This window comes from Falco peregrinus, chromosome 1 (genome assembly GCF_023634155.1).
Source record: "Falco peregrinus isolate bFalPer1 chromosome 1, bFalPer1.pri, whole genome shotgun sequence".
In the NCBI taxonomy this organism is placed as follows: domain Eukaryota; kingdom Metazoa; phylum Chordata; class Aves; order Falconiformes; family Falconidae; genus Falco; species Falco peregrinus.
This window is the reverse complement of record NC_073721.1, coordinates 95,486,490-95,504,087: the sequence shown is the minus strand read 5'-3', so window position 1 is coordinate 95,504,087 and position 17,598 is coordinate 95,486,490. Positions and strand designations below refer to the sequence as shown.

The window sequence follows — 17,598 nt, the reverse complement described above, 5'->3', positions numbered from 1 at the left end:
TAGTCATCTTGCTGACACCTCCTGCAAATGTGGTAGTCCCAGTCCTTGCAACCAACACACAATCCAAAACATATTTTTTTTAAAAAAAGGCAAAGCAACAATGAGGTAACGTGCAAATTTATTGCATCAAATGAATGAAATATAAATAACTCAATGAAATCTACTTCTGGACTTTGAAATAGGTAGGCACAGCCCCCAGAGCGGTGGACATCAGCTAGAAATGCTAAGCAAAGTTGCTGGAAGGAGTGTTCTGAACTTGTTTGAATTTGTCTGGCTTTGTAGTCTTGGTCAGTGTAGTCCTGGCCAGTGGCTGAACTGTGGAGCAGTTCTGCTCTCCCTCCCTTGCCTGTACATGGGGTACTTTTAGCCACGCAGGTATCATTCGCTGCATGCCATGGCTGTGGTCCAGGATCCATCAGGTTTTTCCACAGCCTTGCAGAAAGACAGGGAAATGGACCCGAGAGCTGCAGTGATTTTTCTTGTGACAATTCTTTATGGTAACAAGGGAAAGGGAAAAAAGTCAGTCTGGAAAGGGGACATGATGTCATGCTTCAGTCAAATGCACAGTGGAAGGCTAGGGCCTTCCAACCCCACAGTCTCTCTGTTACCAGCTGCACCTGGGAATTACTGCGTTAAAAAAAGGAGAACTTTCTGATCTTTCTTAAGATGAAAATTTTAGACTATTTTTCATTTTGAAGTTCCGTTGTGCCTGTAAACGTTGGTTAAATGCAAAACAAGCTACTTTCTCACATGAAGAGGTCCAGAGGAAATCCACTGTACTCAGAGGTAAGAACAAAATAAAATGTCTGGAACCAACCAGGAAACACTTGGGCTGTGTTCACCGAGCCAGCTGACAGCTAATACACCTGCTTTCTTCTGGAGAGTCTAGGTCTGTTAAATATAGCAGAAAATCTTACTGAGCTTAAAAAAACTGTAGTCCATTTCTCCCTGATTTTCATCAGTTCAGCTGCAGAATCTTCCTTCTATTCAACATACTCCACTCTGCGGTGGGTCCTGGATTAGCCCCATGGTAGGACCTTGGACAACACGGGAATGGTGAGAGGGGTTCATGGAAGGAACCTGCCTGGATCTGGCTGGACGTGTGAGCTCAGATTCTTTCCTATATAGAAGCTGTTAATTTCCTTCCGTGCAAAAATGAGTCTTGGAGCTTTCAGATGGCTCTGTTGCAGAGCCACAAGATTGTCTCTTCCTTCGGGGCACGCTCAGGCTGCAATCTGGAGCGGCAGTCTGGGGTAGCTCAGCCGCAGATGCCAAGGGAGATGAAATTTGTGATGCTTTCACCGCCTGGAACCTGCGGGGCGTTCGGGCGTCATGCAGAACGACCTGAGGGAGCAGAAAACTGGAGCCAGCTGTTCTGGCACCAAACCCAGGCCAGAGTCAGGGAAACCACATTGCTGCTCTTATCAGCCTGCAGGCTTACCTGGAATTTCCAATGATTTTCTCACGGCGAGAATTCTTGCTGTAACCTGAACCAGCGACAAACCATGCCATTGCCATTTCTAGTTAACTGAAACAGAGCAGCAAGATGTCCAGTTAAATAAAGCCCTGGATTTTTTCCAACACTTGGCGTCACAACTATGTTAAGAAGCCCTTCAGTGGGTCTGAGCTAAAAGAGGCTTGTTGGAAAAAATTTAATTAAAATGTGTTACAAAGAGGTGAATGGTATTACTAGGGCAATGAACGAGCATTTTCCTGGAAACTTGGAGAACTTACAGGAGAGAAATTTGTTTGCTGTGCAGAAACTGGAAGCATGCTTGGAAGTAAGTCTCTGTCCTAAACCATGAAGCAAATGTTTAAAAATATATCTGTATTCTGCAAAGCTCTAGTGCCATTGTAGGGCTTCCCAGCATTGGTATAAACCAAGTGCAGGTGGCATGCAAAGATGCTGCAGGTGCTGCTGGAGGGCATAGTTTCATGAGAGGCCTTCTGCTAGAGGGATAAGGGGTGATACTCAGATCCTGTCTCCAGAAATCTCTGCAGGAGCTGTAGACCCTTCGCCATCTGGCAGTTTTATTCCTTCTTATTCTCAAATCCTGCAGTGAAGCTGGGCTTGTGCAATTCGTGGCAGCTGTCGTGGAAGGCAGCTGGGATTCCAACTCAAGGCATGTACCGCAGTTCACGATCAGGCCCTGCAGAGAATTAAAACAGTGCTCTTGGGGAGGAGTAATTTTCTAGGAAACAGCTTCTTTTGAAGTGCTTCATGTCTGTAGTGGAGCTGTGTGAATTTGGGGGAGTTCTTGCACCATCACTGTGAGTTGTTGAGAAACACAGTCTGGTGAACAGCTCTGGGTCTGGAACAGCCCCCAAAATAAGGAAAAATTTGGAAGTGTGATAGGGAGGGAAGATGGCATCGGGAATGACACTGATGAAAGGAGTAAGCCTGGACTCTGCTGAAGGTTGTCCTAATTTAGGAGAGAATTCCTGCAGCTAGGGCTGTTCCAGGGCAGCACTTCAACACAAGCTTAAGTCTCAAGTGAGGGTTTAAAGTTAAATGCCTGTAGAAGTGCTCCCCTGAGGGAGTTTGGACGTGAGCCTGCTCTTTCCATGTCAGGCTGTGTCCTTCAGTGCCTTATGGCACAGGGTGAGCTGGTGGTCTGCTCTGTGGCCTTTTCTCCTGTAGCTGGGACACCGATAACTTCACAAGGGGGTTGTTGGTGAAGTTCCCAGCGATCCTTATCAGCTAGTCCTATGAGTTGCTTCTCTTTCAATGCTGATAAAATGAAGTAGCCGAAGAGCTGGAAACCAGCATCAAACTTCTGCAATGGTGATTTCTCTATATCACAAGATGAACCAGCCAAGCTGTGTCACCAGCTTTGTTGTATGTGTGTTGTTTCCTGCATGTCTGAACCCTCATTCAGCCACGCCCTTAAGGATCTAAGCTTCCACTTGGAAAGGAAAATAGTGTAAATGAAAGTGTGTGGTTCCTGCACTTTCATGTGTGTTCCAACACAATGGAAAAGACAGCTTTGAGTGGAGCTGGAAAGCAGGAGGCAAAGAACCAAAAAGTGACCAGTTGTGACCCAGCCTCAGTCTGTTGAGGTCTGAGTCACCGGTCCCAAGAGCTTGGGCTGGCCAGTTGGGATATGACGGTGAATACTGTGAGGAACACTAAATAGTATCTGAATGAGATCTTATTTCAGTTATAAAGCAACATCTATCATGGCTGTATCTGAGATGTAACTTTAATTCTTTGGATTTTTTTGAAGAGTGTGGTTTCTCACTCTCCTTAAGTCGGAAGAGCCTTCTTATTGCTTCCAGTTGCTCAATACAAAGTGGGAGGAGGGATGGTGTTGTAATACGCCCCGGTTTCACCCCACCTTTGGCAGCAGCAGTTTTGATCTCTGTTCTATAACGGTATTTTACAAGCTCACGTGCTATGGCCCTCATGTTCTTATAAAGCTTGTACCTCCCATGGATTCAGCTGCTTAAAACAGGCTGGTTTATAAAGGCATCTGTTTCCAGCCTCTCAGCACAGATAGATTCAGCTGTGATGGATGAAGAAAGGCCCAGCCCTGTCCTTTCTTCTTCATCCTCTACCTGACCTCTACCTGAAGATGAGCAGTGGACCCTCACAGCCACTGCAAGTGGGTTTATGCTGAGCTGTGACAGCAGAGGTGCTGTCCTCTCTTTGCATAAAGCGGCAGAGATGCTGTGTCTGCAAAGCATGTAGCTTTGCAGTAGACATCCTCCCTGTCCCAGCTGGGTGCTTGAAACCCTGACCTGCTCTGAGGAACTGGATAAAACCAAAAGACTCTTGAGGGAGAGGCTGGTTTATCTGCTTGGCTCTTAAAACTAGTCCAGTTAAGTCATCATCAGTCATTTCTGAAAGGTCACTGTGGTTTATAAGATTTCTATTTAGACTTATAATTGGTCTCCTGTTTCTAAGAACACTTACGGACTTTAAGTCCTTAAAGCCATTTCATTTTCCATCAGTGCCTCTGTCACGCAGATCCTGGAAGCTCAGTGCTGGTGGCTGAAGAGCAAATACTGTTCTCATAATAGGAACTTTCCTTCTGGTCCTTTCAGTCTCTGCCAAGTCCTCCTCCTGTAGCCTGCAGCCATGAGACACATCCATTTCTCATGAGCCTCTAATCGTAGTTTTGTTCCCAACTGACAGTTTGCTGTGGGAGGGTGTTATGTATGCAGACAGCGAGCTAGCTTCCAGGAGGAAGCTGATGCTTCTCTTTCAGTTGTTTGTTTTTGTATCTTTGTCTTTTTTACAGCCAGGGAAGCTTTCGAAGAGGCAGGAAACATCTTAAGTGGCCATGTGACAATGGGGATGTATTTTGAAGATGATGCCTTGGCTTTGTAAGTAGATTCTTTTTTTCTTTGGGGAGAATTGAGGCTGTTCTGCATTTAGTGAAAGCCAGTACCTAGAGCAAGCGTCAGTGGCCACGCTGGGTGTTTAGCAGCAGCTCCAAACAGCTACAAGTGACTCAGTCCTGTAGGGAGATTGCTCAGGACTCAGCCAAAGGAAGATGTAGCCCTGGCTCTGCCACTGATTTGCAGCCCGTCCATGGTCAACTCATTCTGTCCTGTTGAAATGAACTGTCATCTCCCTTCCCACTGTTCAGGTTCATGCTGGGTACGTTCAGTCCTCCAGCCCTGCCAGCCCCCATGCACCTGTTGCATTCCTGATACAAACAGGACCAAGCTTTTATGGAGGAAAAAACAGGCTAGAAAAATTATACCCTGTAGCTAGGATCAGTGTGTGAGGAAGAAAAAAACATCAGGAAGAGGTGATGAATTGTTACTGGTCTTCCTCCTTCTACAGTCCCTCCACCTTCTCATCTCCCCTTCCCTGTCCTGATGTAGAGGAATGAAGCTGGGTTAATTAGCATTGATAATATACAGCTGTGGGCTGGCTTCAGGGGCGGTGGGTTGGCTGATGTAGATAAGGTGCAGCTGTGGCTGGTGCTGTTAAGTGGTTGAGAGCCAATGAAGAGGGAGCAGCCGAGGAAGAAGCAAGAGAAGAGACACCACATGTCCTGGATGAGGCAAGAGGAGGAGAAGGAAGCAGAGGGACTGTATGAAGAGTGTGCTGGTATGAGGTGGTAAAAGACTTTGTTGCAGCTTGATAGTCTGGAGAGTGCTGCAACACCCTGATGCTGTGAAGGTGCCTGCCTGTGGTGGGGAAGGGGAGGGCAAGGGGATTGCTGCAAAGCCTGGTGTGTAAATGTGAGCCTTGCTCTGATGGTTGCCCCCCAGTTGCCAAGAGCAGCCAAAAGAAAGGCTGCTTGTGACCACTTGCAGGCTTTCTCAGGTAGCAATGGAGTGGGAATTGTGTCTGGGAAATGATTTGAAAGCCCTGAAATAAATGCTCTCTGTCCCTGGAGCAGGTGGCCTTTCTACAGCGCTGTGAAAGGTGTTACACCACTTCGGTCTCATCCAGCTTCCCGGTGGGCACTCACATCTGGCTGTGAGGTGTTTGTGGCTGCTGAGGACAGGGAAGAGCCTACCTCTATATTTTCAACAGTTAATCTTACCGTGGATGTTTTTTTTTCTTGAAAGATGTGCCCACACATTTCCCTCCCCTTGGCAAGACATTGCCACCATTTCCAGACAGAGCTTTGGGGAGGTGCATCCTCTTTCTGATGGAGTGCTGGAAAAATATAGCAGCTGCCTTCCCCTACATAGGGTAAAGGTGAAGTCAGGGCTTTCTTGGTCGGTTTTTGATTGAATAAGGGTGTCAGCTGCAGCCCTAACTTCAAGCCAAATTGGAGCTAATGGGATCTGAGCACGTATCAGCCCATGCACTTAACTGTCATTGACTCACTCCAGTAAGGGGCAAAGTGCTTTGGATTAGACTGCGAGAGATGCTTCAGTGGCTATAAATGCAGCTAGAGCCGGGAGGAATCTTCAGCTTGCCCTGGCATCTCATTTCCATCAGGAATTAGCTATCAAGGCAGAGTTAAAAATCCCAGAAGGTCCTTGGCCTGTTTTCCATGTGTGGGTTTAAAAGCCAGAAATGCAACAGATGCAAGCGCATCTCTAGCATGTCTGATGAGTTGTGGGCATTTTTGTGTTACGCATGGAGAATGAAAATGCAAATACCGTGGTAGTACATCTCTATTAACCAAACTGTGCTCGAAGCACTGGTTGTGGCTGGGTCTTAGAAATGAGGCAACACCAGGCTTGTTCAGCGATGGGGTGGGAGACCACTGGGAAACAGAGCTACAGGAGCTGCAACCAGGTGAAAAACCTGACCCCCCCCAAACTAAAAGGCTTTTCTCCCCTAAGGATCTCGGTCCAGCTGGTAGAAGAAAAAAAAAAAAAGCTAAGGAAGGTAGGGTGATCTTACAAAACAAGGTACCAGCAGAAAAAGCCTGTGTTCTCTTAGCAATGACACATGCAAGAATACCCCTCCATCCTGCTGTTCCACTCTGCAGCTGTGCTCCTGTGTAGCTGGAATAATTAATACAGTTTATATTGATACTCGTTCTGCCAAGTTTGGATTTTGGCTGTGATTTGTGGGTGAAGCTACTGTAGCTGGTCATCTTCTCAACTGTAAGCAGAAAGTAAACACTTACAGGAATTCCTTATGCAAGAGCCAGGCTCACTTCCCTTCTTAAGAAAAGAAAAGCTATTCTGCTAAACACTCAAGGAGGAAATATTTGTGGCTCCAGGTCACGGAAAGCTGAGTCCCCTCTTCCCAGAGAAAAAGGTACACAAAATAAACAAAGAATGTTGTTAGCAGTAAGCACCTGTTTGGTTGGTAACTACTGAAAAAATAAGAAACTGTTAAGGAAGAAATGCTTTGAATGAAGTCATTATTTATTTCTCAAATACTGAGATGTCATAGATTCCTGCCAAGTATTTGTTTGCAGATGTTTTTGATTTAAATGCAAGTCTCATATTACCCATAGAACACCCCTGCTATATAAATAGAGAGCTGTTGAAAGCAACAATACAACCACTCAGTACCAGTAAGATGAGAAGTGATTTCAGGGTAGACTCTAGCTACTAGATGGGGAATTTGTTGGCTTTTCTGGTGGTATATAAGAATCTTCCTTATCAAAGGCTGCTGAACAAGTTGATGTAGTTAGACATAGGGAGCAAGAGTCCTCACTGCCTCTGAGACATGATCAAGCCACAGAGTCTCTTTAAAGCCTGTGGAAGTTTGGGAAGTTCAAAATCCCAGCTTTAAAGAATTTTCTAGGGTTTTACCATTTTTATTCAATGGCAAATACAAGTTAATTTGAAAAACAAGAGAGGAATGTTCGGGATCTTCCTGGTAGCTCAAAGGATTTCCAGCCATGACCAGAGGTGTGAGAATCAGCTGCTTTGAGTAGCAGAGCTTGGAGCTTAGCTCAGGGCTGGATTTATGCAAATAAATTAAAAAAGCTAAAATGGCTTGGATAAGTGCAAGAACAGTTTAGCAATGGATTCACAATGTTTGAAGGCCTGGAGAAAGTCCATGGTCGTTCATTACTGCTGCTCTTTACCAAGACATCTGTGCAGATCTGGGGTGCCCCTTAGAAATTTGCAGTGGGTGTATTATTTCCAGGCAGATAAGTGCTGTGATGGAGGAAGTGATAGGCCTGCACATGAGCTGAACACCATAGAAATTTATCTTCAGTTTCATCCACGTGCTTTGTCATTGATGACCTAAACCACCAAACACTGACATTTTTAAAGGAAATTTGAACAAATCTCCATCCCATTCAGAACTGCTAAAATAGGTGTCCAAACTGAATTTGCCCGGGCAAACCACAGAGGAAAGTGCGATTGGTTGTAATATGACTTTTGTATGAGCTGCCTTTGCGGTAGGCTGGGTCTTTGTTGAATCTTTCTCATATAGAGGGAAAAAAAAAAAAGACGGACCAGATAACTTCTGAAAAGGAAAATCAAAGGCTTTCCACCTTCCCAACTCCACAACCCAAAATGTCCTTACACCTCGCTCACTTCCCCAGCATTTCTGGTGTCATGGCCTTTGAAAAATTACCAGTAGCCTTTGAAAAATGAACTACAGATGCCCTCCATAAAAAGTGTTGAGGCAGCTGACTTCCCCTGTCCTGCCCTTCCTCTGGGCACTGACATCTGGAGCCTCCAGGACTGAAGTTCCTCAAACTTCCAGAAAATTACTCTCCCATCTTGGTGGACCCCCTGCCCTTTCATTGCGCAGACTTCTCCTATTTTTGCCCTTTCCACTTTCTCAGCTTTTATTTAAATACCCTTGAACCCTCTTACCAGAAGAATCTTGGGAAATAAAGGATGAGCTGGCTTCTCCACCAGGAGTATATGTGTGCAGGCTGAGCGTGTCGCTCTAACGCAGGGCTGGCCTTCAGCAAAGTTGCTTGTGTTCACCAAGGCAAAAATCAGATCTCCTGGAGCTCATGTGGTGTAGGTTGGTGTCCCTCAGATGGAGTCTATGACCTTCTGTTTGCCTTGGCTGGTGAGGCAGAGTAAGGCGCTGGGTGTGTATTTGCAGCACCTAACCTTAGGTGCGAAAATGAAAGAGAAGTGGCAGCAAACAGTTCAGACGGTGGTGTTTTGAATTTTCCCTGTTATTTAGCTGCTGGTGCCTTTTTGCAGAAGAAAGTGCTGGTTTAGTGTGTGTGTGTGTATTTAGCGGCTGGTGTGAGCTGGGTAAGTGCTTGTTTCAGAAGGGTAAGAGGGGACGTGTCAGCCCCATTTCTCCCATCAAATGAGGGCTGTGCAGGGGCTGGAGTGGGTGATGGGGCAGGTGACCCTTTCCTCCTGAAGTCGCCTGGGCCTCTGACAGTAGCCTTTCCCTCCCCTGCACAGAATCCGTATCACAGAATGGTTTGGGTTGGAAGAGACCTTAAAGACCATCTAGTTCCGACCCCCTGCCATGGGCAGGGACACCTCCCACCAGCCCAAGTTGCTCCCAGCCCCATCCAGCCTGGCCCTGAGCACTCCCAGGGATGGGGCATCCACAACTGCTCTGGGCAGCCTGTGCCAGCGCCTCGCCGCCCTCACAGTAAAGAATTTCTTCCTAATATCTCATCTAAATCTAGGCATCCCCAGTTTTCACCATGAGGATGCCAGCTCTGCATGCAGCAGATTTGGAGTGCATCAAATCCCCCAACCAGTCCTTTTTTCCATACTTCTTTTTCAGATCCCGTAAATATGCGGTGTCTCCCCCAGCTCTCCTCCTTGCCAGGAGCGGAGGTCAGAGAGTCGAGGGCATGGCTTTGCCCAAACAGAGCATACAGGAGATGGTGCAGATGATCAGATACAAATTGCTGGACGCTTTTGTAAGTTTAAAAAAAAAAAAAACAACATCCTTTTTCCATTGTGGTCATTTGCAGAAGCACTGATTATAGCATGGAGCTCTGCAAGATAAATATGTTTACTCATTATTTTTATCATGCTGTGTTATGTTTGTTTTTAAATTTTATGGCTTGGATCAGACAGTCTGGACAGGAATCTGCTGTTTGCTGTGTGGTCTTGTGGGAGGAGACCCTGGGGGGGTGATTGACTGGCTTGTGCCCATAGTCACAGACCCGCTGCTGTGGTGGGTTGCCCTCTCGCAGGGTCTGCTCCCTGCCTCTCGCACGTGCCTTTCAGAGACTGGTCATAGCCATAACATGTGGAGCTCTGAGCTGGCCCTGCTTCTGCTTTCTCTGCTTGTATCCCTTCATCTCAGAGTGCACAGCTGCTCCTACAGACTTGGCTTGCAATGGGCAGGGTTGGGCAGAGGCATCTCTAATGTGCACCACCATCCCAGCACCCACACTCATTTTCAAGCTGCTTGCGTTATATGCAGACACTACGGCGTTGCTTTGCCCCCGCACCTCTTGCATCAGGACAAAAAGTCTAATTTTGTCCTGTTCTCCCCATAAACCCCAACTTCTTGTTTTGGTATCTTGCAGCCAGAAATCACTGTGCAAAATCTGCCCTGCTACCTGCAACTCGGAAAGCCCTTCCTCATCTTGTTCAGCGATGGTGACATCGGTCAAATGGAAGGCAATGAAATGCTGAAGCTGGCAAAAGGAAGACCCCAGCAAGAGTTTGTGGCTTGCTGGTTGAACTTGTGAGTGTGTAAAAAACCTCTTTTCTTCTTTCCGTTAGCTCGCTCTTAGCATTTCAGGGCAAGAAAAAACTGAGTCTGCAACTACTGAAAACACTATCTAGCGGGTAACGTGTCTCTTTGGTCTAAAATCGTCATGAGTTGGGAGGTCAAATCATTTGGCAATGAGTCAGTACGTGTTCTGGGCAGCTGCAAAATTGCACGACAAAGTAAAATTAGTAAACATCTAATTGATAGCAGATATAATTTTCAATAGAATAAAATGTTCTCAAAGATATCGTATAGTAGCTTGACCCTGGCTCTGGTGTCATTTGTATTTGTGTCACATGTGGGAGAAAAAAGTAGACTGGCCCTCCTGGTGTGTCTTCTGGTGATTTTCCACTGGCAATTAGAGGGAAGCACAACAAAGCAGTTGCAGATTGCTGACTCTGGGGTAAAGGAAGTTTTCAGAAGGGACAGCCAGAAGCCCTGTAAGGCAAACTTAAAAAATATTCAAGAATCAAAATGAATCCAGGAACTAAGAAGCAGAAGGTTGTAGGAGAGGGGATTTTTTTTTTTTTAATCCTCTCCTCCCTAGTTGCATTTTCAATTTTTCGCCTTGGTTTGTTTTGCCCAAGCCCAGAGACACCTCACTGTCTTAATCATAACGTCCTTTGAAGTCTGGGCAGTGCCTCGCAGCGTGGGCTGAAGTTTAACTAACGGGGAATGCACGTTTTTGAAGAGAAGACGATTTGTTTGCCAGTAATGCAGAATAGACGAGAGCCCCTGGAACTTCCCCACCTACACATCTGCCTTTGCACTCCTTTCCTGAGAAAGAGCTGTCCTTTGTCAGAGCAAAAGGGCATTGCCACAAAAAAGGGCAGAATACAACCATTGGCTTGGAAAAAGAGTAAGATAGTCCTAGAAAGAGGACCTCATTCCCATGGTGAGAGCCAGCTCAGACTTGGAGCATCACTCCTCAGCCTGAAGATAGTGTCAGAAGGACTCAGCATCTTCGTGGGCTTGCTGTCCCCCATCTCGATGTCCTCTTTTGCCTCTTTCTGTGTCACCTGGGGAAGTTGCCATCCCAGCTCCTCGGGCTGTGGGGAAACACCCAGCAGCTGTCCAGGGGCTGGACCACCTGAGCACAGCCCTCCGCATCAGCTCCTGCCTTTCCACCTGCTGCGGGCTGGCTGCAGCTGTGGGACAGTGGCAGCAGCTGGGCTGGAGGGAGCTAGTAGCTCTCCCTGCAAACAGGGGCTAACCACAGTGGGCTGCAGGACCTGCCCCCCTCCTGTCTCACCTGTCCTTAAAAACCTAGGATAGAGAATGTTCCACACCCTCAGACAGAGTTTACCCCAGCTTGTCCTGCTCAAGGATTTCTTTACACACCGAATGTGCTATCCGCTTCCCCTCCATGGGACTCTAATGGCTTGCTTAAGGTGTTGATCTTAAAAATAATGTGGTGAGCTTCTACAGGTGTCTCGTAGGCAAAACCGTGTGCTTTGCTGGATGTGGCTCAAGGGCTTTGGTGCTTGCTTGGCGCTCGGTCCTGTTGTGCTGCCAAACAGCTGGTGAGCAAGTTGAATCTCCTCTTCCCATCAGGAAGAAGACTCCAGTGGGACGCGGGGTCCTGAAGGCATACTTTGCCACCACGCCGTCGCTGCCTGTTCTTGTCTGGGTGAACCTTCATGCTGGGGGTGAGGTATTCAAGTTCCCATCAGAGCAGTCCATCACTGAAATGAACATCTTGTCTTGGCTGGAGAAGCTAAAAGCAGGACTGGAGATTCCCAGCAGTAAGTGGACACACGTTTGTAACGTTCCTAAGCACACACTGTTAGCTCCGGTCTGTTTATGAGAAGATGCTACGTGCAATAAATTGTCTGCCCTGGAATTCAATGATGGAAAAACTAGCTATGCTAGTTTAAGAAGTACAAATAGTCCGGACAGAAGAGAATACCCGCACTCACAAGTTTGCATCGGGACTGTTTAATGTTCAGAGCCAAGCGTGAATAGTTCTGAATCAAATCTCTTCCCTGCAATAATCCCCAAACCTGACTGTGCTCTCTGGTTGCTGTGAACAGACCTTCTGAAACACAGCTTGCTAATAAAACATCTCCTGACTCCCAGTTGCAGGCATAAGAAATAACTGCTCTTTAGGCACCTTCCAGCATTTTTTTGAATGGGAGAGGATAATGAAGCTGGTTTCTTGCTGTGGTCTTTGAGACATAAAGGGTTGGCTTGTACCATGAAGCTTTTCACTGCATCCCTTCTGCCTTGATCAGTCTGCTGAAGCTTTGGAGAAAGGCAGCACAGATATGCCTTCCTCATGTGTTACTTGTAGCCGTGGGATGCTACAGGGATCTTGGGAATTGTTGGCTGCCAGCCGGCTCCAGGCTCTGGAATGGTGATGGGGTGGCTCCATTTGGTCTTTCAAATGACCCTTTCAAAGCAAGTGTTCCCAAAAGCTGGTATCAGCCTGGTGGGGTAGGATGTGTAGGCTTCTACCAGAGCTTAAGACACCATTTCTGATCCAGGAATCGCTGGGAGAACCCTGTGAGCCAGCTGTCCTCCCACACCTCTTTCCATTGCTACAGCTAAAGGCACCTGGCTGTCATGTAGATCTCTAGGTAGGGGCTTAGTTTTCAGGGGTGTCGGGGGAGGGGGTGTATGCACACAGCTCACTGCATGGCCAAGGGCTGTGCCAGCCATCACAGCCTCCCTCCTCCGGCTTTTCAGTGCTACAAACTGTGTGATCAGTGTTAAAAGCGTAAATTAAAGAGCATCCTCTTATGAGACTGCTTCTTCCTCGTGTAGATGGCGGTCTCCCCTCACTCCTAATGGCATCTCAGTAACGCACGGTCATTATCTGGGGCCTGAATGAAACATCCCCCCAGTGGTGGGCAGGCATCCAGTGTGGCCTTTGCAGTGGGGGTGACTGAGGACAGAGGGACCCTGCTCAGCCTTTGGGGAGCAAAGCCTTGGCCAGCTCCAGTAAACATTAACACACCCCTGGCTGCTTTAATTTGGGTGGTGATATTAGTTCTGGAGGAAAGAGGGTGATCGTTAAGAAATTATCTTTAATTTCACATTCACTGGCAGAGCAGAAAAAACCCCAGTGGGGCTGTGTAACTCTTGCTAACCTGGGACTGTATTTGTTTCTCAGGTACCTTGTCTGAGGAAGACTGGAAACCACCTCTCCCTGCTTACGACTTCCTTCAGATGATGGAGACCGCCATGCCTGAGCTCCCCCTCCACACCTCCCAACGCCGCAGGGACAAGCCGGCACGGCACCTGCCCGAAAGCCTGGGAGGGGACACTGCTGTCCAGGAGGAGCAGTCCCAGGAGACCAAGGCAGAGAAAGTCGGGTCCCCTGGGAGGGACCTGCGGGGGACAGCCCCGAGGCTGGCAGCAAGGGAGAAGCAGGGCAAGAGGCACACTGAGCTCTGAGAGCTGGGCATCTCCCTGCCTGGGGCAGTGAAAGATATGGGACAGCGCCCAGAAAACCTTGTCACTTCCCCAGCCCTCCGTGAGCCTTTACACCAGGGAGAGAAGTGCTTTTAGCTGTAAATTAATAGTGAAGGGGTAAAACAGCCCCTAAGCCCGAGTGTGAGCGCCTGGCTGCAGGGTGCTGGCTGTTCTGCGGTGGCTGTGGTTTCTGATGCCAGAAACGTGTCTGCACGGCGCGTGTTGGCCCCCCAGTGCTGTTGGGGTTGCGTTTTTCAGAAAGCGGTGTGAGCAGATCTGCAGGGAGGTTGCTGTGAAGGAGCTCAGCCCACTCTATCACTGGGGAGAGATGGGGTGAGCTCACCACATGCTAGAGGCTCACCCACACAACAAACTACGCTGGAAAAGTCAAATCAATGCAGCCCTGCTCTACAGTTTCTGTATGTCTCACCTAGACGCTTTGGTTGCCTCTAATCAGGAAGGGATGAGTGACTCCAGGTTAAAAGGCACATTTCCCTGGGTTACAGTAGCTGCTCTACTGATGTGTGTTGGTGAGCCCTGCTCTCAAAAAGTGGTTATGCCTGCGCTGTAGCCACGTGGAGCTGGGAGGGCAAGTGTGCCGCCCTCTCCAGGGCTGCTTCAGCTGGCACCCACTTGTGTTCACACCTGACTTGTGAACCGAATTTGTGAGCAATATCATCCTCAGGGGTAAGAGCAGTATCTGGTTAAAGCAGTTTTGTTACAAAGGCCAGAGCTCAGGTCATCACAACAGCCGTGAATAGCTGGGGCAAAAATCTGCCAGCAAATCCCAAGGGCAGGCAGGGTGGAAGATGGCTTTGCTCAGTGCTGGCATTTTCTTGGTTACAAGCCCGGGGGTTATTTGCAGCCTCCATTTTTCTTTGCTCTCGGTGACAGCAGCAAGGTTGGTGCCTCCTGAGCTGGAGACAGTGCAGGGAGTGAGGTCTGCAGAAAGCCCAGTGCTCTGGAAATGAGGGGAGGGAGATGAAGGGCAGGGCTGGTGCTGCTGGGGACAGGTCCTTCCAAGGTTGGATGGAGCTGCTTCACATCCATATCTAGATGGGGAGATCCAAGACCTGGCGAAGTGGCTTTCCACCCTCTGCCCATCTCCTGGGGACAGCAGAAGGTCTGTCATTCCTTGCTGGAGGACCTGAGCCTGCAGGCCGATGTGGGCTGGGGCGAGCCATGCGTTTGGAGGGAAGCTTTGTGTAATCCCACCCATGCCATGACGATCTCCCCACCCCGTTCAATAGACATCTGTTCCCTTTGACAGCACCGCTGGGAGGGTCAGATCCTCCTCCTTATGGCTCTGAAGTTACTGGGAAGGGGACAAATAGATGGTAAGGAACTGCTGAGAGTATTGTGAAGGCTGTATTTCTCGTCCTGCAAGCAGCCCACATGGTTGGGAGTATTTTGAAATGCTCAGAAATAGACGGTTAGTCCAAGGGCTCTTCTTGAAGCCCTTAATTGAAACAGACTGATTTTGGACTTAATGACAGGCTTAGAGCCAAAATGTGTGTATTTAAATAAGAAACTATAGCATGCAGATTGGAGCCTGCCATGCAGCTGAGTATTCCCAAGGGAAGGAGTAGGTCAGGGCGTGAACAGATCCTCTGTGAGTTCCCGTCATTCCTCTGCTGTATAATGTCGTTACACTGCTGGGCTCTACAAGCTGTACGTTGGTCATTTCCCATCCTGTCCCTACCGATGCCACTGCTGACGTTACAGCATCGCTTTCCCACTTGATGCAGGTGAAGTGCGATATTTGGGCTTGCCATTGATGTCTTCAATAAACTCCGTCTCAAATATAGTCAATCTGCATCTGCTTTGGGTGCAGTGTGTTGAGTGGAGGGGCTGGTGTCCTGGGCTGGGGTGGATGCACCCCTGCAGGAAGGCTCCCCCAGCCTGCCAAGCCCTGCAGCCGAAGGACCCCTTCCTTCAGCAGGGTTTGTGCAAGACAAGAAGCGTTCCCGCATCCTTGCTCTTTGCCGTGCATCCTTTTTCAATGGCATCCTTGCTCTTCTTTGCCGTGCATCCTTTTCAATCGCAGCCCTTCTTGCGCGGCATCGGGGCGGGAGCTTGTCACTAGGGGTCAGTGCCACATCTTGGTTATGGCTGTGAAAATTGCTGCCTCTCCCAGTGCTGCTTAATTCATGCTGGAGCATTGCCACCAAAGTGCTGGGGGGTCAGAAACAGCAATCCGGTGGGGTCCCGTGGGCATGCTGGTAGCTAAGGGGTTGTTTGCTCCCAGGGGCAACAGCGAGCCTGAAGGGTTGGCAAGTCTCAGCTCTGCAGGCTTCAGCCCTGACATCAACAGCAGGATCCATCAGCTCGAGCCTCCCAGCTGGGGTCTGGGGTGCCAGGAGCCCCTGGCCAAGCACAGCCAGTGGGTCCCTGCAGCTGCCAGTGCTATAAGTACCTGTGTTGACTTGGGGAAGGGACATGCTTGTGCATGTCCCACTGCTGCCAGCATTGAACTGGGTCGGCAGCTGTTTGCTGGAGCTGCTGACTGTGAGCATGGGTGTGGGTCAGGGTCCTGGACCACATCAGGGCACATGGGCCTCGCTTTGAGTTCAGGCTTTCTTCAATACAAAACGTCTTTTCCATTGTGTAGCACAAGCAGGCACTTAAGGAAATCTATTGAGGCTATATGTGACAGGATATGTATGGGCAGGGAGAAAATGTTAGGGACATTGGGGACAGTTTGACTGTGGTCTACATCCTACAGCACACTCATTCGCTGGAGGAAACATTCCTGCACAAGGTTGTTCTTGATAGCTGCGGCTCAGGGGACAGACCAGTGTGGAAAGAGATTTTCAGGGGACAGTGTTTATGGAGGAAGAAGAGCTCTGGGCCTGGGGGCAGCGGCGAGGGATGGAGTACATCCCAGCAGGCTTGAGGAGCAGGATGCTGTCCTGTACACACTGCTTGGCAAAGAAGTGGAAGGCAGCCAGTGACTGCTGGGTGACTGTGCGCACATCTACCACTTCTCTGTGTCTCAGCATGTACTGATGCTGAACTGAGGCAAGGTTACAATGAACACTGATGCTATCAGCTCATTTTTCAACCATTTAACACTAAAAAACACATCTATCTGGGTAAACCACAGACCTGGCTCCCTAGATGATGCTAGCAAGATGCAGGCTGAGCTGAAGAACTGATAAACTTTCTGACAGATACGGTATCAACTATTTATAGCTTCAGACCAAACTCTTCTCTTGATGGCGCTTTATTCCAGCACTATGCCAAAGGTGGGCATTTGCATCTGCTTTGTGCGCTTTGGAGCCTTTCAGGGGATGTTTACATGTCAGTGGTTGACCAGAAGATAAAATGATAATACACACCCCGAAAAATAGATTAAGTGCTTGTCCTGGAGAGCAAAACAATTTAAATTATTGTCCAAAACAATAGGAAATTCTCCATGTGCTGTGGTCTGAGTGATGTTTCGCCATCTTTGATGAGTCCTGCAGAGCCATCATCATCAGTTCAGAGGGAGGAAGGCTTGCAGCAGCAGTGCTCACTGCAGGGCAGAGGGAACATTAAGGGTGCACGTTGTTTTGTCCTTGTTTAAAAAGCTTTTAGAGGAAGAGTTACAGAGGTGCTCACTGCATGGCTGGGCCAAGGGGCATTGGATTGAATAGCATGAAAGCCTGGAGCCGGCTGCAGGACGAGGGTTCCCATGCCGTCTGCCACCCTCGGTGTTTGGTGCCAACTGACTCAGGAGCCAGCAAGCTCCCACCTGCTCCCACTGATGTCTTTGCTGGGTGCTCTCCAAACCATGGGACATCGGGAAGCAATTATGGCATTTCTCTCAGATTTTTCTCCCTTTGAGCAAAACGAGGATGGTGAAAGACAAATCCTTGCGGTGGAAGGTGAATTTTCCAAATCAGCTGTTCTCAGCTCATCCTGGAGCACTGATGGCCACAGTCCCTCCCAGTAAGCCTCGCTCCATGGCCAGGCTCTCATCTGGCTCTGCCATAGGGATACAGCTTCAGGGTGGTGTGAGAGAAGGCTGTGGGGAGGAGGTGGGAGAGGGCATTGCCTCCAGGAGGGAGATGCTGCAAGGCAGGAGCGGGGGCACGGGGAGGACACGTCTGCCTGTGTGCAGGCAGTGGCCGTGTCAGCGATTCCTGGCA

The 17,598-nt window shown here is 48.6% G+C and overlaps 1 protein-coding gene and 1 long non-coding RNA gene across 2 annotated transcripts in view; one reads left to right on the top strand and one right to left on the bottom strand.

Moving 5' to 3' along the window:
* Window positions 1-15,272, top strand: part of TXNDC16 (thioredoxin domain containing 16) — a 41,819-nt gene extending 26,547 nt beyond the window's left edge. The window contains exons 16-20 of the mRNA XM_005242996.3: window positions 4,245-4,329; window positions 9,104-9,242; window positions 9,861-10,021; window positions 11,603-11,793; window positions 13,164-15,272. Coding sequence (XP_005243053.2) covers window positions 4,245-4,329; window positions 9,104-9,242; window positions 9,861-10,021; window positions 11,603-11,793; window positions 13,164-13,447 — 860 coding nt within the window. The 3' untranslated portion in view covers window positions 13,448-15,272. The remainder of the gene's footprint in view (window positions 1-4,244; window positions 4,330-9,103; window positions 9,243-9,860; window positions 10,022-11,602; window positions 11,794-13,163) is intronic.
* On the bottom strand, window positions 107-8,870 carry LOC129785093 (uncharacterized). Its single transcript, XR_008748627.1, has 2 exons — window positions 8,212-8,870; window positions 107-2,150 (listed from the first exon to the last, which is right to left on the bottom strand). It is a non-coding gene; the product is annotated as an uncharacterized LOC129785093 (long non-coding RNA).
* Window positions 15,273-17,598: the final 2,326 nt, after the last annotated feature.